At 39.8% G+C, this 27,447-nt stretch overlaps 2 protein-coding genes across 2 annotated transcripts; one reads left to right on the forward strand and one right to left on the reverse strand.

Annotated features, from left to right (window-relative positions):
• Positions 1 to 895: 895 nt before the first annotated feature.
• Positions 896 to 8,731, reverse strand: LOC110989409 (uncharacterized). Its single transcript, XM_087131326.1, has 4 exons — positions 8,574 to 8,731; positions 7,117 to 7,210; positions 4,504 to 4,637; positions 896 to 3,138 (listed from the first exon to the last, which is right to left on the reverse strand). Exons 2-4 carry the CDS (start codon positions 7,154 to 7,156, stop codon positions 2,938 to 2,940), a joined length of 375 nt encoding a protein of 124 aa, XP_086987452.1. The 5' UTR covers positions 7,157 to 7,210; positions 8,574 to 8,731; the 3' UTR covers positions 896 to 2,937.
• Positions 8,732 to 13,347: 4,616 nt separating this feature from the next.
• Positions 13,348 to 21,873, forward strand: LOC110989410 (uncharacterized). The gene is made up of 4 exons (XM_022253782.2): positions 13,348 to 13,507; positions 19,185 to 19,274; positions 19,878 to 20,005; positions 20,269 to 21,873. Exons 2-4 carry the CDS (start codon positions 19,232 to 19,234, stop codon positions 20,479 to 20,481), a joined length of 384 nt encoding a protein of 127 aa, XP_022109474.2. The 5' UTR covers positions 13,348 to 13,507; positions 19,185 to 19,231; the 3' UTR covers positions 20,482 to 21,873.
• The last annotated feature ends 5,574 nt before the right edge of the window (positions 21,874 to 27,447 follow it).

The raw sequence follows: 27,447 nt of genomic DNA on the forward strand, positions 1-27,447 counted from the left end.
TGAAATGGATTTACAAATAATTATTAGAAAGATCAGAATTAGAGCAGGAGAAGCTAAAACGCTGTTGTGGCTGTCGTTAATGTTATTTATTTCCTGAAGACAATGCTGATTAGTCGTGGAAAAATGCTTTCTTCAACAACTCACTCTCAATGAAAGAGAAAGTTGCACGAAAGAAAACAAAAAAATCAAGGCCTGCTACGTACGGCATGTACTGTGCAAGCACGGGCTGGATGGAGGAAGGAAATGAAAGAAAACACTAAAGGCGACCTCTATAAACACTACGAAGCAAAGGGCGACAGCACACGACGTATCGCGTCGTGTCGTGCGTCGCATCGTGCTTCAGGCGACGTAATAGGGGACGCGATGCACGACGGTGCGACACGACGGGCGAAGGAAGGGGCGACGATTAGGCAGAGAAAAAATGCTACAAGGCAAGGAAGCAGGACGCGGCGGCGCGACGCGTCGTGTGTGTACAAACGTAATGGCAAGAAGGCGACGGTGCGACCCGACGGCACGACGCAAGGAAGCCGTCGTGCCGTCGCGTCATGTAGTTGCGTCGCCTGGAGGGAGGCTAGGGAGAGAGAAATGTGTGTCGTAAATAGTACACCATACATGTGCTACCTGGAAGCTGAATTACTTGCCGGTGCAAAGAATTTTCAAAGCACTCAGTCTCGAAACGTCGAGTGATAGTTCAGAGAGGAACTGGTGTTGTAAAGTCACCGGTTCTTCTCAGAGTCACCACTCTTAGAGAAGAGATTGATTATTCTTTTAATGTTTTCCATTAAAAACACGTTGGGTTCATAATTTGAAAAGAAGCTCCATTACAAAACATCGTCTTCTTCTAACAGACACCAACGGCGCCCTTATCATGAGCAAGAAAAGCATGGAAAATTCATACGGTGAAAAAGTGCATTATTTTATTGAGAGCAGCCAAAATAGAATTTTCTCATACATTGCATTAAAAAGAACAAAGTTTTACAGAACAGAATATTATTGTAACAAGTCATTAATATTTGTGAATCGAGTAAAATCGAGTCTTTGTTACGTATTGACTCGAATAAAATAACTGCAACGCGGTGACTTGAGTCAAGTCATGAGGCAAAAATGTCAAGTCAATTTGCACAGCAAAATTTAAGCACAACACGATAAATTAAAACAAGAATGTCATTTAGAGGCATTTTTTAGATTTAACCTCTGGGTTGCTACAATGTTAAGTCACACCACATCTTTCTCATGATGATATGAACACATGACATGAACATTATAAACCGGCACTGTAAGTCACTGCGAATATTTTTATCGCAGAGTGGTTTACTTTTTTTGGGGCGGGGGGGGGCTTGACTCACAAATGTTCACTCGAGTAAGGTCTTCTGATTGGGGACTCAGTCGAGTCGTTAGTTCGTAGTGACTCGAGACGAGTCTAGTTATTTACCCATTGAGAGTCGAGTTGCTAAAAATGTAACTAGAGTCGGACTCGAGTCAAGTCATATTGACGCGAGTCACTACAGCTCTGCACAAAAATGTTCCGAAAGTAACACTCATACCACTGACCCTTTAATTAGGAACATATGCAGGTTCTTTTTTTGTCCATTTGCCGATACAGTCAACTATAGGCTAAGTGTTAACAGCGGTATCCACTACCTACAGAAATAGTGGCTGCATAGTGACAAAAATGTTCCTTAAAGTACAGTACATCTTGGAAAGTGTAGAAAGCACTTCTGTGTCGTGTAGCAAATTACAATGCTGGACAAAGAGGAATTTAAATACTGTAACTCAGTCAAGAAAGCTTTGATTAAAATAACAAACAACTTACTTGAACTTCGTTATTTTTTGCTTTTACGTACCCATAACATGATCTTATCTGTTACACAAATGTGAATTACAAGAACGATTAGAAACTACGACAAATCATAATTAAAACACAAAAATCGTGGGGGCTTCAATAGCAGGTTTCAAAATACAATGAATTAACATTGTACCTGCTGCATTATGTATACTGAGAAGCAGGTAATAACAATTAATGAAAAATTCCGGATCCTGATTTTTAATTGTTAATCTAAATGAGAGAATATAATTCCTATGGCAAGTCAACATAAAAAACCAACATGAACCAACATTGCGCTTTTATACACCATTTGCATAATGTAATCTATAACACTTGTGTATACATTTACCTTTTTCAAGATGTACTTTGCGTCAGGGAGAGTTGATTTTAAGTTCGGGTTTTGTAAGGGCAAAACGCGAACTTAAAATCTATTGTTAATTCATTAGCGATTACGCATTGAACCGCAGTTTTTAAATATTATAGTTAGGTAGGTCAGTCTGGTATATAAGGCAAAACTGGACTAAAAGTCACAAATAAAACTTCTCAAAATTGTCAGTCTCTATATACTGTATTGTCTTCTTGAATAATTGTTATATTGTACGATGACACTAACTACGAACGATACAGTGATAAAATAGCATGCATACATGCACGTATCAAAAAAAATTTAAAATGTAGACAGAATGGCTGTTATATATATAGTTCATCTGTTCCCAAAAATGAGGAACATCAACGAAGTGTAGCAAGGGGTTGTTTTAGATAGATAGTACACAAGAACGGGGGAAACATTCTTTTTCCTAAGCAATAATGAACATTACTTTCAGAAGCGCATGTATACCGTAGGCTTACGTACTTTTCTTGACTAGGTCTTGAGCAACATTTTGTCGTAAGTAAATGTTTTCTAATGGTGCAAGAAACTTCAGTAAACTGCTGATGTTCATTTTTTGAAATCATGTTTTCTGTTATATGAGTCCTCCATGTAGCGCGTCATATTTTGTGTTATTGCTGAAGTTCGTTACCATGCCACTCCGGACGTCGTGAATGAGTTGGTCCTTTGCTAGCGCTGATACTGTGTCAGTTCAAGTTTGTGCTTAATTCTCTTTCTCATCTCATCAGATTGCGAACGCTAGTGTTAAAATCGTTGCGATAGACACAAGGGGAAGGTTAAAGGTCATCCCGCCTGCTCTGTTGCATCTGTCGTCGGTACAGCAGTAATTGCATGTCCCATCAGTACACGTTTCCGTCTTGCAGTCTTGATCCGTTTGGCACCCTCTCCTAATCGTGTTGATGTTGTCAACAGTACTAACGGATTTCTGGAGAGGAAAAAAATGCTGGTACATGTAATTAATGGAATGGGAGACTGCGACTATATAATTATATTCCATCAAATTTTGTGCACGCTGGGTTAGAGTAGGCCTATACTAAAACGTGGAATGTGACTTTGAATAAACAACACCAGGATAGTCTTCCATTATCCGAAGGGTGTATCTCTGGTCTACTGACATCGAATGATGCATTAGACAGTAAATTTACAAGTTCCATTTTATGGTAAATGGAAGTTCTATTCAGTGGTACAAAGTATCTCTGAACCCGTAGGTGATGCAAAGATTTACTATGACATGCAAAAAAACACTATTCGTGAAAGAACAATTTTATTCAGTAAAATTATTCTAATTGTTGGATTCATAAAAATGTCTCCCTGCAGCATGCAAACATGACTAGGTATGTTCCTGTCACACACTAGACGATACGGATTTGTGCACATTCAAGTGAAATACGATTGGTTTTGATTTTAATGACGGGTTTTTGCCCGCACTCATTATCGATAATATACCTCGGTGTAAGGGCAAATAAAAAAACGTAAATTAAATTTAATATCTGTCCGACGCAAAGTACATCGTGAAATGCTTTCGCGGTACACCCACTGCTATACATCTGACTCGACCGGCAAGCCGACCCCCGCATGCTTGGTCGAGTGGTCCAGACGTCTGCACTAGAAAGCAGGAGGTCGTGGGTCAGAGTCCCACCCGAGTAAGCTTGTGCATTTTTACAAGCTCTCGGACGAGCACTAGATATACAGTGTTAATAGATCGATTGCGCCCACCCAAAGCAAAGTGTTCCATAAGTATCACTTAGCAAAAATAAAGCCGACGGCAGGTCGGCCCTACCGAATTCAGGCTACTGATATGCTGGGTACTGTACCGGAATTTGGCTGTATTATTTTTTGAACAACGCTCAAAACACACGTTAAAATGGGGTTGAAACCCAGTATAAGTAACGTGATTTAGCGGGTGCAATCGTCTTATTATTATCCGTCGGTGTAAGGTCAAAAAACCCTGCAAATGCGCATTTCCCAGACACACAGTATATCTACCTTGAAATGGTTGGTTTTGCAGGCCCTGTTGCAGCTATACAGCCCCTTTTGTCTTGTGACTTAACCGCAGACAACTCCTCCCGCTTTAGTCACAAAATTTACTTTTCGTAGTTCCGCAAGTATTTTCGGGTATACTTTTTTCAAATTGCTGAAGTTCCTGAAATCGTGGCAAAATTTAGTTCCAAGCGCGATACCCAGTAATAAATTTAAGAACTTTCAAGTGCTGTAATTTAACTACGAGCTCAAGCTAGGATGGCTAATTGGCTGTTTCTTTGAGAGAAAGTCAGACTGATGCATGGCTTACAAAACATCCACTCGAACCAAAACAATTTTTTACTGACACCGCCGTAGGCCTGTCGAAGGGGTCATTGCAGGCCGCCATTTCACCAGTGTTAGAGGCCCAACTGCACTCGTAACATCCTATAGCCCCCACGCCACCTGTAGTGGAAATTAAGGAGTGAAATGAAAGCATTGTGCTCTCGAGGTTGAACAAGATATGAGCTTTTTGGACATAATTATGGTGGCCACGATTGGAAAAACTGTCTGGTCTGAGTAAATTTATTAGGCCTAAGTTTGTCAAGTTTGTCTATGTTTAGCAGCAGCACACGTGCCTATGGGCCAATATGAAAAAGAAAAAACAAAATATGTGACTTTTGACGCACGTGCTATTCCTCGATCTTACAAAAATACTTTTTTAAAGCAGCTATGGTGAATTCAAGATAGTTCACCCTGATGCTGTTGGGTACAGTCCTCTAATTCAAGCCCCATTGAAAACAGTGTAAAATCAGCACTGTTTAGGGCTCAGTAATATGCATACCAACATCCCTGAAGTGCCGTGAACACAAATTAAATTATTGCCTGGTGCCTAATCTTTCAATTTGTTTTCAATTTTTGGTGGGTTAACCAATGATATTTGTTATTATTTCCACAGAACGAAATCGCCCCCAAAGGTGATTTTTCCGAGGTCTACTTTCAGCCATTTTCCAGTGGCAGCCCTCAAGTTTCTCGGGCACTTGGGACCATATTTCAACCGTATTTATTTGCCCTTCTGCTCTAAGATAAAGCCCCAACACCCAGGGAAATGGTCCTGACAACGATTTACACAATGTCACCATTTTGGGAGCCAAAAAGTCTCCTTTTTCAAAAGATACTGTGAGGCCACTTTAATTCTAATGAGCTATATCCAGAAATTCTCACTTGAATTAGACTAGACCTCGCCCTGTTGTTTCAACAAGGGTTTGCTCTTTGACGTCAAAGTAGTGTTTTTTATGCAAGGGACTGCTGAAACTATGGTTAGCCGTCGGTACAAAATTAAAACAATAATTCACAGTGTTAGGAATCCCACACAGCTATTAGAACACCAGATACTAATACGGCCTCTACTAAATACGAGCAGAAAAAACACCCTTATTCAAAATTGATGAGACAAATGCCCATTTTGAACGAATTCGACTACACACGTATGATGTGAGAGTGGTCTATATTGCTCGGATAAAACTCCAAGGGTAGCATTATTTGTATTAGAGCCAGGATCATTGACTTAATTTCTAATTTTTTAGGGGAAAGGGAGACTCTGCAGTTGAAGGATTCTTTTGATTGGACTCAAGACTAACACAAGATCTCCATTTTGAAATAAAGTCACAAGCTCATGAACTGAAAAGGTCTTTGGACTGGCCTTACACCTGCTGGTCTTGTGATTGGTCTGGTGATGGTCTTGTGATTGGTCTGGTGATGGTCTCGTCTACAGTAACAGGTGTCCTCTTTTTTGCCAACAGATTGACAAAGCAATAAATAATTCCTGACTCTGGGAATTAAGTTTTTATTAGGACATAAATTTTTTTAGATAAGATATGTGACGTATTTTTCCATTACAACATGTCTGTATTCACACGATTTGGCGCGAAAATTTGGTTCAAATTCATTTTACAAACATTTTTATCCAGCAGATTCATCATTTTTTTAGTGTAATTGATTAAAACAGTCTTTTAATTTATAGAAATCTAGTTTTTATAACCAGGAAAACTGTTTTTTTAATAGATATTGATCCAATTTGGCAACACTCAATTTTTCAGGTGAAAAATAAAATAATTTGAGGGTTATTTAAAACCACATTTTTCATTTTCTTTTTAGAGGCAGGGCACAAAATCAATGCTACTGAAAAATGAAACAATTAATATAATTTGGATTTGTCATGAAAACTTTCATTATTTATAATCCGTTTCCTGGAAATCCATTAACAAAGATGATCCCTCGTTTTGCAATCAGATCACACGAAATCAGACATAGTCTGATGCTTTGCCGTTTTTAAGTGCAAATTTTGCGCGCGCGCACTTTGGTAATCAGCGCCATGAATGTATACGTGGCGACACAACCTCGTTCCCATGGGTACGATCCACAGACATATTCCCATTATGCATTGCGCGATCTAACTCACTGATTTCTTTATAATGAAGATCAATGATCTAACCCCTGGTACTGTATAATTAAACCCCATTCTTTTGGATATTTACGCTAGTGTGCAGCATTTTAAATGCTCCCACGATGAACTTTACGTTTATTTTTATTCATCCTGTATAGCCACTCGGCGTCATTTTCGTATTCTACACGACCAGGGGCTAGTGAAGGAATGCGCACGCAGCCTATGGAGTCCACGTATGTTTCACTCCAATCCTCGACTCCATGGGCAAGAACCAACCCTAACTTCCTAGGGTGTGTGCAAAAAATCACATTAGAATTTGAGGATTCAGGAATGTTAGGGTTATTGGGATTAAATGCATGCAAGTTTATTAGGGATGCTCAGTCTTTTCTGCTTTGTGACAGACTTGATAATAAGCGCATAGAGACTTTCCGTAAAATGCGCTAGAACTGACCATTGTAAGTATTATTACTATTATTATTACTTCTACAATAATATTACCAGTTGAGGTAAGAAATATCGCGAGTAGAAGTAACTTCATGCTGGCATCAAGATGTCAATGGTTTCTCTCACTCATTTACAGTGTAGCGGCGCTCTACAAAGGAGCCAGAGAAAGGTATAGAAATGGTCTTGTTAAAAGATAAATCTTGTTAAAGGAAAAGTTAAATGACTGACAAATGGCATCGAATCTTCAAGTTGAGAGGGGAAGCTCAGTATGTTACGTCTTCAGAAAATAGGTCCGAACACATAGATTAAGAATCCCAAAGTATTGTTTGTTTTTACATTCCAAATGTTTTTAAATATGACTCTACCGTTAGCAGAGGAATGAAATTGAGTGTGATTCATGTAACTACTCACTGAGAGGAATAGCCTGGAATTACGTACCCATAGACATTATGGGTTACGTAGTGTTAACCATGAAAGAAACGGAACGTAATCTGCCCAATCCACGTTTTCAAAAGGAATGCAAAGTTTCAGAAGGATAGGATCTGTTGTGGCCACGAAAGTTTAAGAAGCGAGGGGGGGGGGTTGACGCAATATAACACAAGGGTACCAGTTGTGTGCGTGTAATGCATTCCTGCAGAACATTACCAGTACTTCAAAACCGCACATTTACGGCTTTTTGAAAATTGTTAATTTCTCCTTTTTGAGTGCTATAAAATACATTTTTGGGTACCAATGCATTGGTATCCTTCGATTCCTGGAAATATTGTGAAAAAACCCCATTCTCGTTCAGGACACTAAAGGAAATTTTTTAAAGTGGAAAGTAAGGTCCAGTTTGGTTATGGCATTCGTGGCTAAACCCCGAACTTCACAGATATGGTTGCCGCTCCTGAAATGTACAAAAACTGTACTAATGTGTGTGCGGATCCGGATGGCAGCAACGGCCGGTACATTTGTGAACCGCCATTTTGAACAGTGACAACAGCATGAAGAAGGTGTGCATACGTCCTTGACTTGAACCACGCTATCCTTGGGGAAATCGCACATTTATCGGTAATAGATTGCGATATTTTACTAGTTGAGATTAGATGCGTGATAGGCCACAAATACACATGAACCAGGTCGCGAGAACATGAGCGATGTTTGCCGTGGTACCAATATCTCTATATACTTTGGGCCTGTTTGTTTCACTCGAATCTGGATCTCGATCATTGACGGCAAAGGTGATTTGCTCCATGCTGGTGTCAGTGAACCATCCGGTGGAATCACTATTCGAGATCCAGATCAGTACATGGTATATAATAAGCACGGACATTTTAGCATATCTGTGGACCCTCACACAGCTGGTAATGATATTGTACAATGAGTCACACTGTGGAAAGAGTTCTTAATCGTCAACATTATTGTCACTAAGAGTTGTACCGAGTGGGCAATAACATTATTAAGCCACATACTTTTCGAAATTTATGTCCGCTTTGTACACCCAGTATCCTTTCATTATCTACTCTACTTACCGTAACTGGGTATGAAGACTTTACGAAAAATGTGCAAAATTGCACGCGAGTTTCAAATCACGGGAGAAATACTTCCGGGTGGTGACGTATGACATACGCGTACGCAAACGTTCTGTGCGACACTACACTGCAATGTGTGTGCGTGTGGACGTACATTGTGCTACCAGAATGTGCAGACGACATTCATTCTGTTCTTCCATTGAACTCCCAATTATATAGTTCACTGATTGTACACAAAAGCAGAGTTGAGATTTTCTTTTCTGGGGTCCCCGGTTTGAGCAACGAAGTTGAAGCAGAGATTGAAAGTACAAACACCGGCTGATATTATCGTGTAATAAGTGACATGCAGAGCCTGTCTTTGCACCCTAATCATGCCCTGGGGCCTAATTCTGGCAAAATACAAGTTTGAAGGGGTGGTTTCTTACATTTTAGCACTGTGAAGCAACAGTCAAAATAGAGGCAGAATCTGTAACAGTAATATTTTCTTCGAGCTAGCACATGAAAATACTAACATGTATTATGTTTATATGTATTTAGAGTATAACTGTAACAAATGTGAGAGCTGTTTGAGATGTGATTGGGGGTACAGTCGGGAGTGCGAATCTTTCTACAACCCTTTCACAAGTTTCCTTTCCCAGAATGAAGAACTAGCAAGAGTTTTGTTCTGTTTGATTTATAAGCACCATCATGCTGGTTCTTTATCCTGTCTGGCTGAAACAAGTTTAAGTTCACGAGGTACAATAACAACATAGTTTATGGGGAAAATAGAGCCTGAAAATAAAAGGTCACGCAGCGAGTTTCCGGAACCCTCGCGCAGTCCGCACCTACGGGGATTTTTACTTGGGTCCGTCCTATAACGTTCGATAATTGTGGATCCTGCGTACAGGGGCTCCGGACCAACCTCGTCCCCATGGTGAGTGCAGCACGTCCTCACTCCCTTCCCAATTAGAACTTATGCGGGGGAAATACAGTAATCACTGGGGACGAGGCTTGCACTGCACTGGATGGACGACATCGTCAATCCAATCGAGCTCGAGAGTAAAAATTCCTCGCAAGCACCTTTGATTCCTTGCGCTTGGACTCAAGTCCCTATTTTCAAGGACTCGGACGGACGAGAGTCGGACTTGGAATCTTACTCGGACTCAGGCGGTGGGCCAAAAAGTTCAGTTTATTACGTTGTGGCAAGTGACCGATGCAGCCCAAAAAGTAATGGTACTTGGTCTCTAATAAGCAGTTCTGGCAAGGTTTCACACACACACAAAACTTATATTCCCTACTGGATTCTCCACCAACAATACAAAAAAATGTAACTTTGAAAAACAGCACACTATGGGGAACTCACATGTGAACAATTTTTACTTAGCAGAGTTATAAAAACTACAAAGCTAACCTACAAATTCTGTATCTTGATCGGCATTGTTATTTTTGCAATCTTGCTTTTCCCAGCAGAAGGAACTTCAACTGTATATGTACATGTATATGCACGACCACCGCACTGTTACAAATACAGGCTAACGCGCGCCTTACAGAGTTGGGCTCAAGCATTTTGTGAATAAGTGGCTTGAGAAAGTGCTGGTTAATTTTCAGTTAATTTCTTAAACAAAAATCGGATATTCTGTTTGTTAACGCATGAACGATGACTGAAAAATACTGTTAAATGTAATTTACCATTATGCTGTACAGTTGTCAGTAGTGCTGGAATAAAGTTACTGTTTTATCAATTGTATTTATAACCACACCTCCATTGTCATCCATTCGTCACATACTTTCAAAAATTCTCAGGAAATATCCAGTATACATGATTTTCGTTTCAAAATTTATGATGATGATAACCTCAGCTTCATATTTGTTAAAACTTGATCGATTACTTATTTTTAACGTTTAGAAAACAATTCTAAGGGATCTTTCAAATAAACTCGAGAAACTGTGTCAAATCAAGTTTATGCACATTTTATAAAGTCTTTAAACAACAGGGATGTGTGAAATTTATCATAATTCCACCTTTCATGCCGTTTGTCCCTAGATAATAACACCCTTTAGTGCGAGGGGGAAAAATGCGCCACGTAGATAATATCAAGAACTGTGCAAAAGGTTTGAAGACCAAGTTTACCCAACCTACCTTCTGTGTCGTCGAGCAGTGCGCCAAATAAAGTAACTCCTGGGAATGAGATAGCAGTTTGCCCGTGGTTTTTAAAAATTGCGCTTCTCCTGAAATTAACGTTCTCGCGCCTGCTGTTGTCTGGTCTGTAGGTATTAATTTTTATTGAGTTAGCGTCCGAACTTACCTGAAGATTTGCCTTCAGGTTGCAGTCCACTAATTCAAGTAATAATTTTTGGCCAGCTAATTAGCACGAAAAGTGCTAGCACAGTTTCCTTTGAAAATACAGAGAGATTGGCCCCCAAAAGGATGAGATTGTGTGAATATTTTCCACGATGAACTCCGTGAAGACTCTTTGGGCCTTCATGTGAGGGCAGAATGGCTTCAAAATGCGGTTGAAAAATGATCCTCAGTACCCACGAAAGTAGAGGGGTGTCATTTGAAGAATGACCATATGTAGACTTCATTTTGTTCTTGTTTCGACTTCAAGATGCAGTCCACTAATTCAAGTGATAATTTCTCCCCGTATCGTTAGCATGAAAAGTGCTGCTACAGTTTGTTTGTAACAAGAGATGGTTCCCCCCTCATGGTGGATGATTAAAAATGGTTTACCCACTACACAAAAATTAAAAGAAATGGAAAGATTAAGGACAAAACAATGATTTTGGGGGGTTTGAAAAACCCTGCAGGATACTGGCTTCAAGGCTTTTGAGCCCCGAACAACGCTGATTTAACATTGTTTTCAATGGGGTTTGAATTGGTGGCCTGTATCCTTCAGGCAGAGCTGCTTATAGAAAGAGTTGCGCCAACCTCAGACTGTCGAACCAAAATGGCTGTTCATTATGTGTGCAGTACAGCATGAAGCTATTTTGTGCTACTTGTCCATGTGCAAGGACACTTAGGCCTAAGCCACCATATTGGTTCCAACAACTGAGACACTCATGTCGCAACTCCCACGGCCATGCCTTCAGGTTTCAAAGTGCATCCTCAACTACAAAGAATTCCGGCGTTTCACAATAGTGCGCCTCCAAGAGTTTTAACGCGTTGGCCAATCATTTGGGGCCGAGTTCGGGCGGCTTGTTCTCGTTTGTTCACGAACAGCTCGATTTGTTGTTCGTTGGTCGGTCGCTCGAACGCCAGGAATGTACAACCGGTTCTTAGCGCTAGTTGTTATTTGTGGCAAGCAACATGCAACATGGCAGCGTCCTTGAGCATTCTTCGGCAGTTAATGTTGGATAACTGGGCTTACTTCTTTTCCATTTAAAAAATTCATTTCTGTCATGGAAAATTATAAATGTTAATTTTGCAAAACATTGTCTTCGGCTTTTTAAAGCCATATCGGTACTTTTTGCGGCTGTTCAAAAATCAAATCGCACGAATTTTTCCGTGTGTTCGTGTGAAATCCTGACGAGGAGGTGGTGTGATTCTGTTCTGAGAACAGTGTTCTTCGGTCGTGTTCCCGCCGTTCGAGCTCGAGAACACGAAACCCGTGTCAAGAACGGACCGCCCAAACTCGACCACAATGCGCAAAATATGTTGACCCCACTGCGCGTTCGCATATGGTCGAAAAATCGTAAGTTGTGATTGGCCCACGCATCGCAAAACTCATAGAGGCGCACTATTGTGAATCGCCCGTATTGTCGGTTACTCAAATACAACTCCGTTTCCTCGGGAAGGCGCAAGCGAATTATTAAAACATGAACTTGAATGCATAATTAAGCATGCAAGTTTACGTGTTGATAATTCGCTTGACTGTAATGGGGTATCGGTGCCTATGTGCCAGTGTCCACATTATAGAGGATGAAAAGGAGTTGAAGTGAAGGACAGATTTATTGAAGGCAGAGTGATAAAAGAGCGTATTTTGCTAGTAAATGAGTTTTCTCTTCCCATTTAATAAGATACAGCTCAGGAAAATAATGGAATGTCCCTATACATCAGATATGAAATGTGAACTTATGTGCCCAAATCAGATATGGATTTTGAACAACAGAGGTTATTAGGGTCTACGGTTGGTTAAGGGTCTATGGTTGCAAAGCCCTTCGCAAGAAAGAGGAAAATCAAAACTGGAGTCCGACGATTATGTCCACATTATGGCTTTGTAACACAAGTATTGATCTTAAATAAGGGTAAAAATAGCTACCTTTATTATAGCAACAAGCGCGTGTTTAAGAATATTTATAATATTTTAGACTAAACTATAAATACTTGAGATTAAATTTCAGAAACTGGTGTTGTTTTTATTATAATTATCAGTTTTATTGGTAATCGTTTCACCTCAAATGACTTTCAAAGTGAATCCATGAACGTTGAGCAGTGCGTGCCATAGGCATCAGACGGTTAAATTGTGACAAACACGTTTTAAAAGCAGAAATATACCATCAGGGGTCAAGGAGGCGATTTGTTAATTGCAGATAGTTTTCGTCTCTGTTTCCAACGACACCACTCCGTGTTACTGCAAAGACTTGTATAACATTATTGTCAGCATACTATGCACCGCCACCCAAAGGTTCAAGAAAAGATAGAATCGCAGCCTCGGATTGGCTAACTTGGCTTCGGCAGCTAGTTCCGTCTCCTCTTGCTAAAAAAAAAAGAAGATATTAAAAAATCAATCCAATCAGGACGTCACCAAGCTTCCGCTTATTTGCATCGCGTGCCTCGTGCCGGGTTGTTATTGGCTGTCATGGTCATATCAAGTGCGCAAGGTAGCTTACCCTAAACCAACACACCCAAAAAAACAAGTGGGGACATCGCTTTGTCAGTCGTTGCCTGTAGCCTCAGTCAACCAACACTGCGCAAGCAGCTCTACAGTTCAAGCAAGATCTACACACCAAAACCGGTACGTTCCAAAGATATTCCTGCAAAAAATATCCACAATAACGCAGTTGCAGTAAGCTGTAATATCTGCCTCTGTCATTTAGTTCCTGGAGAATTTTGAAAGACAGTCGAAAGTCAGAAGGAACTCGAAAAGGTTTATCTTTTCTAGAGGTGTTTCATGCGAGATATAGCTAGGTCTAATTCTTTGCACATAGGAAAATGCTATGCAAAGTTATTTCTCTGTTTTGGCATTGGTGATATGTGAGGTCGAAAAAATATGAGTTCGGGGGAGTTCGTAGTTCGTAGTCACCATGCTGAGTTTTAACCTTTAAAGAGTCCGCCATTTTCTGGCCGTAGTGCCAGCTAGAATCAAGATCTCGGTGGTCTCGGTGCATTTAATATCGTACATGTACTGGAAAACTCTTGAAAGTTTGGCGTGAAAAAAAAACGTTGTCGGCGATGATATCGGAGAAAATGTCGGCGGAGGGAGACGCCGCACAGGTTCTGTAGGGTTAAGGAGCTACAAGGGGATAATATCACGTCATTTGTCAGACATGTACTAACTAGTTTCCCTAAAAGAACAAGTCTGGAAACAAACCAAACTGTCAATTTCTGTGGAAGTCCGTTTTCTCAAAAAGAATCGCTTGACCGTACAATGCGGTGGACTTTCAGCTCAAAGTATTGTATATATATCACTTTGTTTACAACAATGAAAACAATACGGTGCTTCTTTTCATAAAAAGTAACCAAAAGGTGACAATTTTTCCATTCTGAGGAAATCCTTCCATCAAGACATTTCAGAGACAAAAAGAATAGAGTACAAAAATTCGTCCTTCACAATTACCCCCGACAAAGCTTTGAAGAAAACTGGCCGTCTGTATTGTTCAAAAAGCTGCTTAACACGATTTTCAAGTGAGGAAAAAACGAAACTTTCTCCAAGGAAATATAGAAAAATATGATAAACATTAAGAGCTAAGGAGCCACAGCTGTTCTGCCTTGGATAACACCATGTTTTAGCTCATGAGTATGCAAACTTATTTACATAAAACCAAACTATTGACGTTTCTCCCTTTTACTGCCACAAAGGTGGAAAGTCACAGTAATGTTGCTTTCCTACACGTATTCTAGTCATGAAAGCTTGTTTCATATCTCCTCACATCGTCGATTCTAGTGGTGGTAGAGTAGGCCTACCCCATATTGATGTCAATTTTGCATTACAGTTTGTACAGTGAAGCCAGATGTTTGCACTTCGTCAGTTATTTTGTTGTGTGTTTTTCACAAATGTTATGAACTAATGTAACTGAATGGAATAATCCCTTTATACTACTTATAGTCTGGTCTAGCGAGCCTCGCTGATAATGACACAGTGCCATGTAGTGTTGTATGACCGAGTCCAGGACTCGGAGTCGAGGTGGAATCGAGTCACATTTTTTCATGACTGGAACTCGAACTCGAGTCACATTGGATAAAGACTCGGACTCGACCATGATGACTCGGACTTGAGCTTGGTGACTCGTGACTCGAGTCATGTATTTTCATTAAACATATTTACCGTATATGCCGTCGAAAATTTATTTGTATGCACCCGTGCTAGCTTTTGCAATGTGTGTAATTAATCAGCATAAGCAAAACAGATAGCACACAACGAACTGACAATGGATGTTCCTCTATGGTTTGATACACTTAGAATAATTGGCTGAACAACTTGATTCATGACTTGTGACTCGTAACTCGGACTCGAGGTTTTTGACTCGAGACTTGGAGTTGAGGCTTTGGGACTCGGGACTCGGACCCGGACGCGACTTCGGTGACTCGACTACAACACTGGTGCCCTGAAACATCGTAAAATTAATTTGCATTTTTGTGCACGAAACGTGTCTGTCTATTTGAAGCATGTTCAGTCATCAAATAATTCCACCAAACGGGAAAAATCTAGTCAATCTATTTTTGAACAGAGAGGCCATGAGTGGATGTGAAATGATGTAGGGGTTTAACCCTGTGAAAGAAGATACCTAGTTTACTCGGACATATTATCATACATAATTGTCTAACCGAATCACGACCGAAGGAGCTCTTACCAGTCGGTGCTACCAGGAGCTGATACCAGTCACGTGAACTGAGCGCGGGAATAGACACTAATCGATAAGGGTATGTCCTTGGAGCATGCAAGGATAAAAAGGCGGGTTCAGCTTGTAATTTAGCCGGACGACCTTGGCAATGAACGCGGTGTGTGGGAAAGCGGAAGTAGCTACCAGCGCAAAGTTGAAAGCAGGTAGAATAACTGGTTGAATGCCAAATGTAACCCTGTCTGGCCAAGCTGTGCATAGCCGAGAAAAGAACGTGATCCCGATTCTCCAAAGGGACCGGTAACAATACGGTATACTTACTCAGTTCGTTGGTTAAATCCAATATGAACTTTTCTATATGAGATAATTTCAAGAAGGTGTGATTGCCTCTGTGTACATGTACGTATGAACCTCTTTAAAATGATCTTTTCCACGGAAGGACAAGGCTAGCTCCAGTGGCTAGCGAGGTCATGCCCTCGCCCTAAAAGGAGATCAAAATGTAGTCTCAGCCATCAGAGAGGCTATGAAGAATCAAAATATTTGCTGACCCCCTCCCCGAAAAGTTTGGTCTCTCCAAAAATTTGGTTCCGAGTCTGAAATCCGCTCTTGTGCGGTATGCAATTTGACCATGGTTTGAACTTTCGCTCCCTCAGGCCATTTAGACATGGAATGTAAGTTTAAGCAAACCCATTTTCAACTGTCACGGTAAAGTGACACCATTCCTGGAAATCGTTACTGGCGGTCACTTTAGGTCGTCAACTTTGACCTAGTAAGCCGAGGCGATGAATTCCTGTCTCTTAAGGGTGCACTGAACTAATTGAAGCCCCATCGAAGACAATGTAAAATCGACCACGTTTGCAGCCCCGGTGCGGGCAACCGAAGTCCCTCAGGCCTCTCAAACAAAAAACAAAGTGTTCTGGGGTCATTCAGCTCTCAATTGATTTTCAATTTTTAGTAGGTTAACCGATGAAATTTTTAATTATCCACCCAAAACAAACTCACCTTCCAAAAAGTGAACGTTCCCAAGTCTGTGAGCGGCCATTTTTCAAATGACATCCCTCCACCTTTTCAGGCTCTTGGGACAATTTTTCAGTGGCATTTTTCTATGCTTCGCCCTGGGATGGGAGCCCTTGAATCTAGGGAGTTCATTCTGGGCCATTCTTTTACAATCCCACAAATTCTTGAGCCACACAATCTCCTCTTTTCCAAATAAACTGTAGGGGTACTTTTTGAGCGCCTCGGCCTGCCCAAGAATTTCCCTTGAATTGGGCAGTGCACCCTTAAAACGTGACGATAATCAATGGCTTCGGCGTAATTTTAATCAAGTGAAATTCCAGTAATTAAGGCAGTTGTAGCATGTTCCCGAAAGCGATTTCAAAATGATGCTCTGAGAAATATCCTATACGTTCTTAGCCGCGCTGTTTGGTTTGCTTTAGAAAATTGTTGTTACTGCATGTATCTTATCCTTTTACTTTCAGTATTCCTTGAGAGTAAGGTCCAGTACCTGGTCTTAAGGTGCCGAAGACTGCGTTCTTCCATGACGTATATGTCATTTGATTGACAAGACCTTGTGCGAAATGTGCGCTGTTCCCAGGAGTGTTGTCTTTGGAAGAAATGATAAAAACTCAGTGGCAAGAGGCCCATTCAAGAAAATCAAAGCTTTCCTTTTTTGTGTTCAAACAAGAATAAAACAGTACCACGAACATTTAAATGGTCTGTATGGTCGAGTTAAAACGGAAAAGGGTTAAGTGAGGATTTTTTATCGTTTTACTTTAGAATTATGGAAAACAAGGGAAAATTTGCAAGAAAATCGAAAACGAACCTAAATTTTTTCGTGTCAGTGTAAAAATATTTCAATAACGAAACAACGATTGTAATTTGTCTGTGTTGTTATCAAGTTTATGCAAACAAGTTTAGAAGGAACACAGACCATCAATGTCATTGCCCTCTAATCGCATTGGTTGGCAAAGTTTTGCTGAAATGTCAAGCTTGGTTGCATCATTTGCCCCTTTTCACTTCTGAAGAGGCTTGTCTTTACATTTAGTATATGGAAGTATAGTTTATTTATTTGGTGTTTTATAGCGGAGTGAGATTTTCACAGTATTTTGCACGCGATGGTCATATAGTTTTACCAGTCACAGGTATACGCAAAAGACAGAAAGAGCAGACCCAATTGTGGGAAGCATTATTATTGTATTAAAAAATTGTAGCGTTTTGTTTTGACAGTGTCTCAAGGTTAATGCTGATGAGCGAGCACTGAATATGTTGGGGTGTATTTTTTTTTTCTTTGTGTATTTTTTACAACTGCTCGGGAGGTCAAAGATCGTATGCACGTCGGGAGGTTAATTTTTTTGTAGAAACTTAATTGTTGAAAGATGATAGTTGTGTCAAAATAGTCGTGTTGTAACAAAGTATCACGTGAAAACTTTTTGGTGCCTTGACGTTGGTCTTTCTATTATCCACTTTTCATGGTACAGGTGAAAATCATAACATAAGACTATTGATCATTGCGTGGGAGGATGGACGCAAGGAATCGTTGGGAAATATTTGAGTGTTCCAACATCGTGGTTCAGTTGACTAATAATGGCTGCATGCGTAGTATTGATTTTTGTCAGCAGGATGCCCGACCTTTCCGTTTAATTAGCAACACTGACAAGATAAATTGGCTGATGCAGAGGTCAAAGGAGGGCCACGCCACTCCCTTCAAAAGGAGGGGATTCTTTTTGTGAAATTTGAGATTTTGAATATTTGACAATGTTTTCTGTATCATTCCCCTTTCAAAAGTGTATAAAAAGGCCTAAAAGAGCAACAAATGGTTGCGCACAAATTTCAATTTTGGGACTCCAAAACACAATTTTGACTAAAGAATAACTTGGTTACGAATCCATCCCTGACGCACGATTTTATAGCGAATGAACAATAACTTAAAAGCTATTTGGATATTATAGGTGTAGCATTCCAACTGAAAGATATCTCCTGCAATTACTTCAAGTTCGGATCACGTGAGCCCAATGTGCGGGGATAATGATAATGCAGCATAAAGAGACTTACAGTATCATGCGCTTTATAAGAACTGTTTATTATTTTCAAGTTGACCTCTTTCTGGTCAGACATCACCCATGTATTGCGTATGTTCACATTGTACTTTTTGTCTGGGATTCGGTTGTATGTTTGTGTTTTGCAATAGCAACCCATTCGCGAATGGACCCGGAGTTCGCTTGGACAATCGGACCTGGCTCACGACTTGGATGCGGTGGATTCTGTGATATTAATAGAGACTTTTGAGATGGTGAAGCGCCTATCGTGTAACGTGACGCCCTTATTGCACACTCAAACAACGACCTCAGACGTCACAACAAACTGCTCGATTTGTGCAACCGATTGGTGTATGGTCTTGTATTAAAACGAAATGTTCAACAAACGACCAGTGGCTACACACCTAAACCTATTATGGCATACTTATGAGTAACACAAGCAAATAAAGACGGTAGCAATAATTATTCAAGATTGGTAGTCTTGGGAAAGGGTAGTCTTTTCAAAGGTCCCGAGTCTCATAACTGACATTCTAAGAGCTATACAATATTTTGCTGACTCAGAATAAATTCATATTTTTTGGCATTTCTTTTTTTAAAGATTCTATTCCCGCAAGTGCAAATTCTCCAGGAAATCACCTACTTACCATGAAGGCTGCCCTCGTTGCATTGTTGTTCCTGTGTGCTGTAGGTGAGTCGTGCGCTCATGCACTTACTATTTGACAAATTTCTTGCGACCGTGCAGTAATACCTCAATCTACCGTTGAATGGAAATCCTGTTTGACAGCGCAACTGCGGCGGCGTAAATTGGTCTTAAACTAATTCACTGATTCTCCAAACAGATGACGGGCATCTTCAGGCAGTGTGCTGATCCGAGTAAACCATAATCAGTATAATCTAAGCATCACCTGTCTCTGCCAATCCGTAGTCTTAACATCTTTGGTGTCCCTTCGGTGCCGACATATTTTATCAGTGCACCACCGGTTGTACTACTTACAGTGCTCTGTGTGTACGAGACACGGGCGTCGCTAGACCATTTCGAATGGGGGATGCCACATGAAATTTGCTGACGGACCGTCACCCACAAGAATGTACTGTAGTTTGATTCCCTAGTCCGACACCTACTTGCTACTTGACATTTTGTTTTAATTTTGAGGACAGACCATTATTTTGCCGCCAAAACTAACTTAATGCATGGGGGGGGTTGACACCCCTTGACACCCCCCTCTAGCGACACCCGTGGAACAAAATACATGTTTAATGTGACTTTTCATCTCCTTGCGTCAAAATACAGGTAGCACCTTCGCCGTGGAATGCTATTCTTGTAGCTACACCACTGGTTTGGGAAGCGACAAGAGCTGCGCAGACCCTTTTGGGTCCGGAAGTGGGGTCTCGAAGGTGACCTGCAATGGACAGTGCACGGTCAGTACAAACCATTTTACTGGCAGCGCGTCTATGCGATGGGCCTCTCGGATCCAAATTTGACCTCAGATCGGATTGGCGTTGTTTAGTTGGATTCTGATCGGATTGATCATCTTACCCCTAATGCCATAATATCTGATTTTTTTTCGAATTGTTTTAAACTTGAACACATTAGTTCGATGGACGTCGAAAACTGAGTAAGATACATGTATTTGAGAAAGCAAAATTCCTTTTTTCTACTCTTTCTCTTCATTTTGTGACAGAAATCGTCCAGCAAAAAGGACGGTGAAGCCCTCAGCGTAACCCGTGGCTGTTCGGAGCTCTGTGTCGATGTTGATTGTCAGACTGTTCTTGGTGTTGAAGTATGCGCCAACCTGTGCTGTGATGGTAATCTTTGCAACGGCGCAGGCCCGGTGACCTTTAGCGTGGTCGCCATGGCTGCCATGGTTGCTGCTGCACGGGCCTTCTCTTTTTAAGGTGACCTCACCGTACAAACGCACGTTCATGTGGTTGCCTTAGGCCCTCATCACGTTATTAATGTGTATAAAGATTTACTCATCTTGAATAATTAAGTGTAGATCAAAGTACTTGCTGAGGAATACCCTATGCGTACAGACCACTGCTGCTCAGAAAAAAGGGTGAGTTTACAAGTTCATTCTCGGCTACATACAAGGTGACACGAAAACATTTGGTGACCAGTGTCTACACAATCAATTGTCGTGCAAATACATAAATAAGATTTTACCCCAAAAGACGAATCTTTTAAAAGAACAAAGACTGTAGTTTGGAACTGTCCGTATAACTTAAAAAAACAAAGTGGTTTCCATGGACGTTCTATTTAGGTACGTCCTTACTAGATTTTTTTCAGCCAGTACGTGCGCAGGGTATTCCATATGAAGCATTTTATAGTTTTAAAACTTTGTCAATGTTTAACTAAAGAATCAGTACTCGGACAATGTACACATATTGTCTAAATACACAAGTGCCTAAGTTTTGCAACCTAGGACCAATTGCAAGACCAAAAAGTAACCAAATATTTAACGTCATGTTCAAGAGTCAAGATTATCAGTGACAACAAAAAAATGTTTCGCAAAACAGCATTTTGAGCGCTGAAGATTCTAATGTAATGATTGTAAAAATGCAACTTTCCAATAAACTAATAAAAGAGCTGTGCGCTGAAATCTACATCCTGTTACCGGATGCGTTGAAAAATGAGCCTGGATAAGTTTTAGACTTAAGGAAATTGCTTACCACCCAACAACATTAACATTTAATGTAATTTATTTAGTTATTATTTTTTAGTTATTGATAGGGCGGAGTGAAGGTTGCAACCCTTGAGTTTAAAGCGGGATAAACCGTGATACCGACATGTTTGGTCTTTGTGCATGGGCCTATATTGATTCGTTGGCAATGTGATAATCTTATGCTGTGGACTCATAAATAGTTCATATAAACACCTCTCTCATTCTTTCTTTGTCTTGTTTTAATCAGTTAGCTTATGTACTGCTTGATAGGCATTTAGGTTCTTGACGTGTAGCTTTTGCCGAATAGCCGACATATTATTCAGCAAGTCAATATAAGTGATCTTGCTGCAGCATACTCTTATAAACGGTCATAAAAGGTGAAACGAAAGGGTAGCTTCTGTTGGAAATGACAGTTTCAGGCAAGCTTGACAATAGCCTCGATACAAACATATTAACGTTCTATTACCGAGGGACAGTTTGTTATATATTCATGCAACAGTTTGCAACAGTTTCCAGTGACCAAATATTAACATGTTTTGGAGTTCAATCACTTGTATTTCTCCTGCTGCTTTTGTAAATGTAAGAAACTGATGCTGCTACAAATAAGATTTCATATGTACTGGATCGCGGAGTGTGTTCATCAGTTGGTTGCTTCTTCGTGTCCTGGGGTGTTTGAAGTTTTTAGTAACGTCTGTCAATGCTTCATTCTGGATTTCACTTGGTAAAGTGTTGGACATTTGTTCGGTTATGTGAATTCGTTCTCGGGCATGCAAATGTAGAATTCGATCATCCATAAGTCTTAACAGATGAAATTTTGTCTACAAGTGACTTGAGCTGTATTAATGGTTGTGGATTTTAAAAGACAACTCCATCATACATAGATTAGCAACGGAAGATGGGTGATAGAAAGGCAGCTGCACATACCGAGGTGAATCTGCTTAACTTTGCAGTGGAAATGTCTGCAGTGGTGATAAATCACTCGTAACAAGCGCAGTCAGTGTTGACCGTAGTCAAATTTAAGGCTTAAATCACCATACGTACCGAACTCAATAAAAGTGGCTTCACAAATTTCCAGATTATAAATAAACAAACACAGATAAGCATTCAAACATTTGGAAAAAAAGTTGTCTCAAGATGGAAAGATATATACTTAGTGGGGAATTATAGAATTTTTTGTTTAATCTCTCAATCGAAACTGTTAAATTGTTTTGAAGACAAACAGAAACATAAAAAGGATCCTGAAAACCGCAAAAATATCACAATAGGGACTTTCTGAATCAAATTCCATACGGTGCTCATTAAAACAATGCACAAAGATTTTTTGGAGAGGAAAACACTTTATAATGTGCGAACAAAGAGGAAACTTTGAAAAGATCAGAACTCGTGAAAATGGTGTAATAAAGAGGCAAACATTTAAAAGAAATTATTATGGCCTTCTTCACAATCATAAGTGGACATTGAACTTTCGAAAACCGTATGCCTATGTTGACAAATTCGAAAAATGGCACTTTTGTGTCTCACTCTTTACACAAATACTGCAAAATTGAGGCTTCTCTGTTCAAAATACGAGAACTAAATGAGCCAAAAGAATGCCATGAAATGAAGATGAATTATCCTTGGGAAGAATGAAGCGACCATCAAATGAAACAGAAAGCACATACACAAAATGGAATACTCATAACAACAAAAAGAAAAGCGACTTCGGAACAGTTGTCGGAAACCATTTAAAAATGATTAATATTGCTACAAAGTTGGCTGGGAAAAATCTCAGAACGGTCATGAAAGCTAGTAAAAAAGATTTTCTCCAACATTGATAAACAGAATACACCATCTCTATTAGCACTTAAAAACGTGTCAAAGCACGACGTAGGATAATTGTGACTGCAGGCTAAGCATTTTCTAAAGCAGTCTCAAAGTATGTTTCCAACAGTTATTTCACAGGGAAGACGCCGCATTTTGCCCTTAGGTTGCAGGTTGCTATAAAGTACCACTGTATCCTGTATAGGGAAGTGTATATATTATTTTAAGAACTGATGAATTACCATTCATCAGTGGTAATACAACTAACGTTTTGTACTCAGTTGAGTCGTCCTTGGAGTTTGATACACCGCTGAGACCGATCACATCTGAATAAGAAAATCAGGCATGCAACTTTGCCTGGGATCAGAAGATTTCTTGTTTTTCACTTCAGACACATTGACAATTGAAAAACTGTACAGTCTTAGAAAGATGGCAATTTGTTAGTCTTTTTAAATTCAAAATGGCATGCCTGGAAAGTCCATTATTACTGGGGAAGGGTCATAATTCTAGGTCTGGTCAAGGTCTTATGATAAGGGAGGCTGTTGACTACGTTTGAATTTTGATAATATTATTAAAAAAAAACGCCGTTGGAAAAGTTGCAATTTAAAATTCTACATAAGGGAAACTGCGGAGTGGAAATACGCTACCTGAAATAAATGCCCTAAATAATTGTACTTGTATGCATGTATGGAAACACAGCTAATCAATATTTAAGTACCAAGGCACCGTACTGGTATGCCTGTTTGGTTGCAATGAACACTTTCTTTGTAATCTTCTTAATGAAAGCATTGCAATTCTTTGGTGATTGTCTTCACTGAAAAACAGGATGTTTATTTTGTACCGTGACCTGATTTTTTGTCACACATATTTTAGGACTTAATTCTTGGTGGGATTGCCTGTGTAGCCGATGGTAAATTCAGCATAGATTTGAATGATGGCATTCACTCACAAACAAATCTATCAGAAATCTGTGAAAATCTTGTCATTCATTTACCCCAAATACACATTTTACATCCTGCTTTGTTTAAAGAGCTTCTGCAAATAAGCACAGGATGGCATTTCCTTCTTCCCCTGGATAGGCAAGAATGGATCTCTTTTAGCTGTATTGCCGTTGAATTTCGAGGACAAATTCTCTATCCCGGCATGAGGTCTATTATGTGCGCTTTTCGCCCCCACTACCACGAGGAAAGTGTGTAATATTAACAATCGTGATATCATTCTGTCTCAAGGCAATAACAGCTTGGGCATTTGCTTGTCAGATCTCTTCCAGGAGGGAATGAATTTGGAAGACTATTGAGGCATTCATGAATCTACAAGAAGCTAGCCGTATGTACTTCTTGTGAGGAAACCAGAAACATAAGCAGGGCCTTCGTGATCACTGACAGGAGAGCCGTATAAAAGCTTTGTACCCTTGCCGGGTACAATGTATCAAATCCTCGACTGAACTTATCTACCACAAGCATCAGCCATCTGCAGATATCTAGTCATTCCTTGACTCCCAAATCTACAGTATACCTATCCATGACAAGCCAGGATCAGCGGGGTATTCAGCGCCGACTATCACTTTACCCTCAAATATGGTAGTTTTCAATAGTACTTCAAAAGTACATTTCCCAGCAACAAAACTCCATAAAAAACAGTTTGAATGTTAATTCCTCATATTCCAGTGGTTTTGCTCTTTTTATACTGTTCAGCCTTTTGTGCAAGAAATAACTAAGTTGAAATTAACAAATACAAGCAATGAGTGAAGGGGACTTAAAACTGAGGTTCGAAATACTTTGATGTAAATGTCATATTCATTTTTTTTCAAAGTAGTGTTGAGCCTTTCATGTGCACCAAATGAGTCAATTTAAGATGAAAAAAATAATTCAAGTCTTTTAGTACACAAAACAATTAATTTCATAATGGACAAATCAACATTGAGTCAATTTGACATAAAAATTGAGATGAGAAAAGTTTGGGTGTAAATCACATTTTATTCAAGTCTTTCCCCTCAATACCGCCAAGCCTTTTTGTACACAAAATAATTAAGCTCAAATGAAAAGGTAACCAGAACTGAGTCAAGCAGATATAAACAGTGAGGTGTGAAAGGTTTGATGTAAATAAAACGTATACAAGTGTTTTCCCTTTCCACTGTTGAGCCTTTCATATATCCACAGAAGAAGCAAGTTAAAAAAAAAACCTATTTGTGAATAAAAGGTAAAGAAATCTGTGATGGAATAAATGTATTAGGTCAAGCATATTCTTGCTGTCCATTATATGCTGCCGAAATGCATGTTTCAGTTTTGACCCAATATTTTGGTTTAAGTACACACAACAACGCTGGGTAACGTTGGATCAGCAGTGGCGTCAAGAGAATGGGTACTCATTTGTTAGGTACAGTTTTGACACAATGAAATAGGGCATGAAATTTGACGCCATTATTGGGTAAACGCTTTGCTCCGATACTGAGTAAAACTTGACGCAACCCGTGTTGCGTAGCGTTTTACCCTGCAAACGACCGTTTCCCTTTTTTCCACCACAAGGAGTAAGATTTTACGCAACGTTGGGTATTTATTTTTTTTTAGTATGTATCTGGTCGCCCTGCTTTTTAACTGGTACCTTCCTTGGGGGAAATATGGTCAATGTTGTCATTGCCGAACACAATTACGTATCATTCGCAGCATCAGCAAGAGCAACTGCGCATATTTCCGATATTTCAGTGAGTATACTCTGTATAGGGTAGACCACAAACGTCAAATATCTACAGGAAAGGTCAAATAGTGACATTGCGACGGGTGGCAATAAAAAGTAATGCGTGATGTTTATCAAGAGAACCCCTGCTTATGACTGAATTAAAGATAAGATTAAATACTACGCCTGTAGAACAGAATAGGCAATGTAGTGATATTATATAAAAACCATTTTAGTTTGCAGAGGTTTCCACGTTCACTAAACAAATCATATCAATTAGCTTAATTAAGATAAGATCAGATCAGGTTCCGAGGCGCGTGATCATGCAAAAACATGCTTGAAGATCGCACGGTCGCTCGTAGGATGTGGTAAAAGTTGCATCTTCAATACCCACTCACCCTACCACCACAGCACCCACCCATCCCCACCCATCTGTACCTCACCTGTATATAAAATGAATAAATAAGTAAATAACTTTACTTCTCTTCCCTTCAATGTAAGTTAAATTATGTTAAATGCGTAAAACGCTAAAATGATTCCACGTGAACGGAAAGGAGAGTATTGAAGGAAGACATATCACCAAACAAATGTGTGCCAAACGGAAGAAAATATTGCCCAAACTCTTTGTATGTATCTGCAAACTATGTTTGACTGTCCAAGCGCTACAATAGTTCACCAAGAAAGCGAAATAGAACAACGACATCAGTAATGCAACGAAAAGCGTGTTCAAAAATCAACAGGAATTTATTCTTAAGGAATTTGAGTGAGAAATCCTGTTTATTGTGTAATCCTTCTGTAGTGACGTGCTAATTTTGAATATCTTTACGTCTCTTTTATCAGGTTGCAATGAACACGAAAGACCTGCATATTCGTCAAGAGAATCGAACATTTTTATAACGATTTTGTTAGTTTTAGGGGATACGTTTGTAGCACGGTTTCATAAGAATTCCAAAACAACAACGCTTTCATGAACAACTGTACCACTAAAGCCCCAGGTATAGCCAAAATGATTCTGAGATGCGTGGCCATGAAAAGACGTTTGAAGATCGTACGGTCCCTTGTATAATGTGCTCCATCTTCTAAATATTTTATCGCCCGATGGATCGTTAGACAGTTTTTGACCTCATTTTCCAAGACACCCACCCACTAAAGCAAGCGATCCAGCCAGCCTACCGGCCATCGGTTCGTTTCCTTTGTATTGACACCTGATAGATGACCATACTCTCTGAATTTTTTTTCTAAATATTGGTAGCCAGATGAATTATTCATGAACCGTACAACGGTAGCAACGTTAGCTTTCGGTCAAGGTAACATGTCACTATTTATTACGCTTGACTGGTGACGAGAAAAGGAGTAATTACTCAGATAGCTTACTCTCTTAGCGGTCAGTCTACCAGAGTCAATGCATTCTTGACCATGTGGAGATCATCACACGAAACGCAATGCTATACTGTGCCATATCTCTCTACACGAATTATCAGCGGATTGCTTTTGCTGTTCTAGTACAGCCTTGTTTTATCAACTTTGTTCATTTTTACATGAAGCGCAGAATTTCTAACATAGTACAGGTATTTTGGTTTATAGAACAGCAAAAAGCAAACAAAACAAACAAACAAACAAACAAACAAACAAACAAATTAAAAAAAAACCGAACGACAGCGTGACATTTATACTGCCTTTATCTTGAGAGGTTAAGAAAGAAATTCTATTTGTGATATTTATGTA

Source organism: Acanthaster planci, linkage group LG21, assembly GCF_054643075.1.
Source record: "Acanthaster planci isolate LZ-2023a linkage group LG21, COTS_SCS, whole genome shotgun sequence".
Classification (NCBI taxonomy): Eukaryota; Metazoa; Echinodermata; class Asteroidea; order Valvatida; family Acanthasteridae; genus Acanthaster; species Acanthaster planci.

Coding starts and splice junctions, on each gene's coding strand:
- LOC110989409 (XM_087131326.1), bottom strand. CDS start 7,156: ATGAAGTTACTTCTACTCGCGATATTTCTTACCTCAACTG. Junction 4,638..7,116: donor GATATTTCTTACCTCAACTG/GTAATATTATTG, acceptor TTTCCACTACAG/GTGGCGTGGGGGCTATAGGA. Junction 3,139..4,503: donor TTGGTTCGAGTGGATGTTTT/GTAAGCCATGCA, acceptor TTTCCTCTCCAG/AAATCCGTTAGTACTGTTGA.
- LOC110989410 (XM_022253782.2), top strand. CDS start 19,232: ATGAAGGCTGCCCTCGTTGCATTGTTGTTCCTGTGTGCTGTAG. Junction 19,275..19,877: donor GTTGTTCCTGTGTGCTGTAG/GTGAGTCGTGCG, acceptor GTCAAAATACAG/GTAGCACCTTCGCCGTGGAA. Junction 20,006..20,268: donor CCTGCAATGGACAGTGCACG/GTCAGTACAAAC, acceptor ATTTTGTGACAG/AAATCGTCCAGCAAAAAGGA.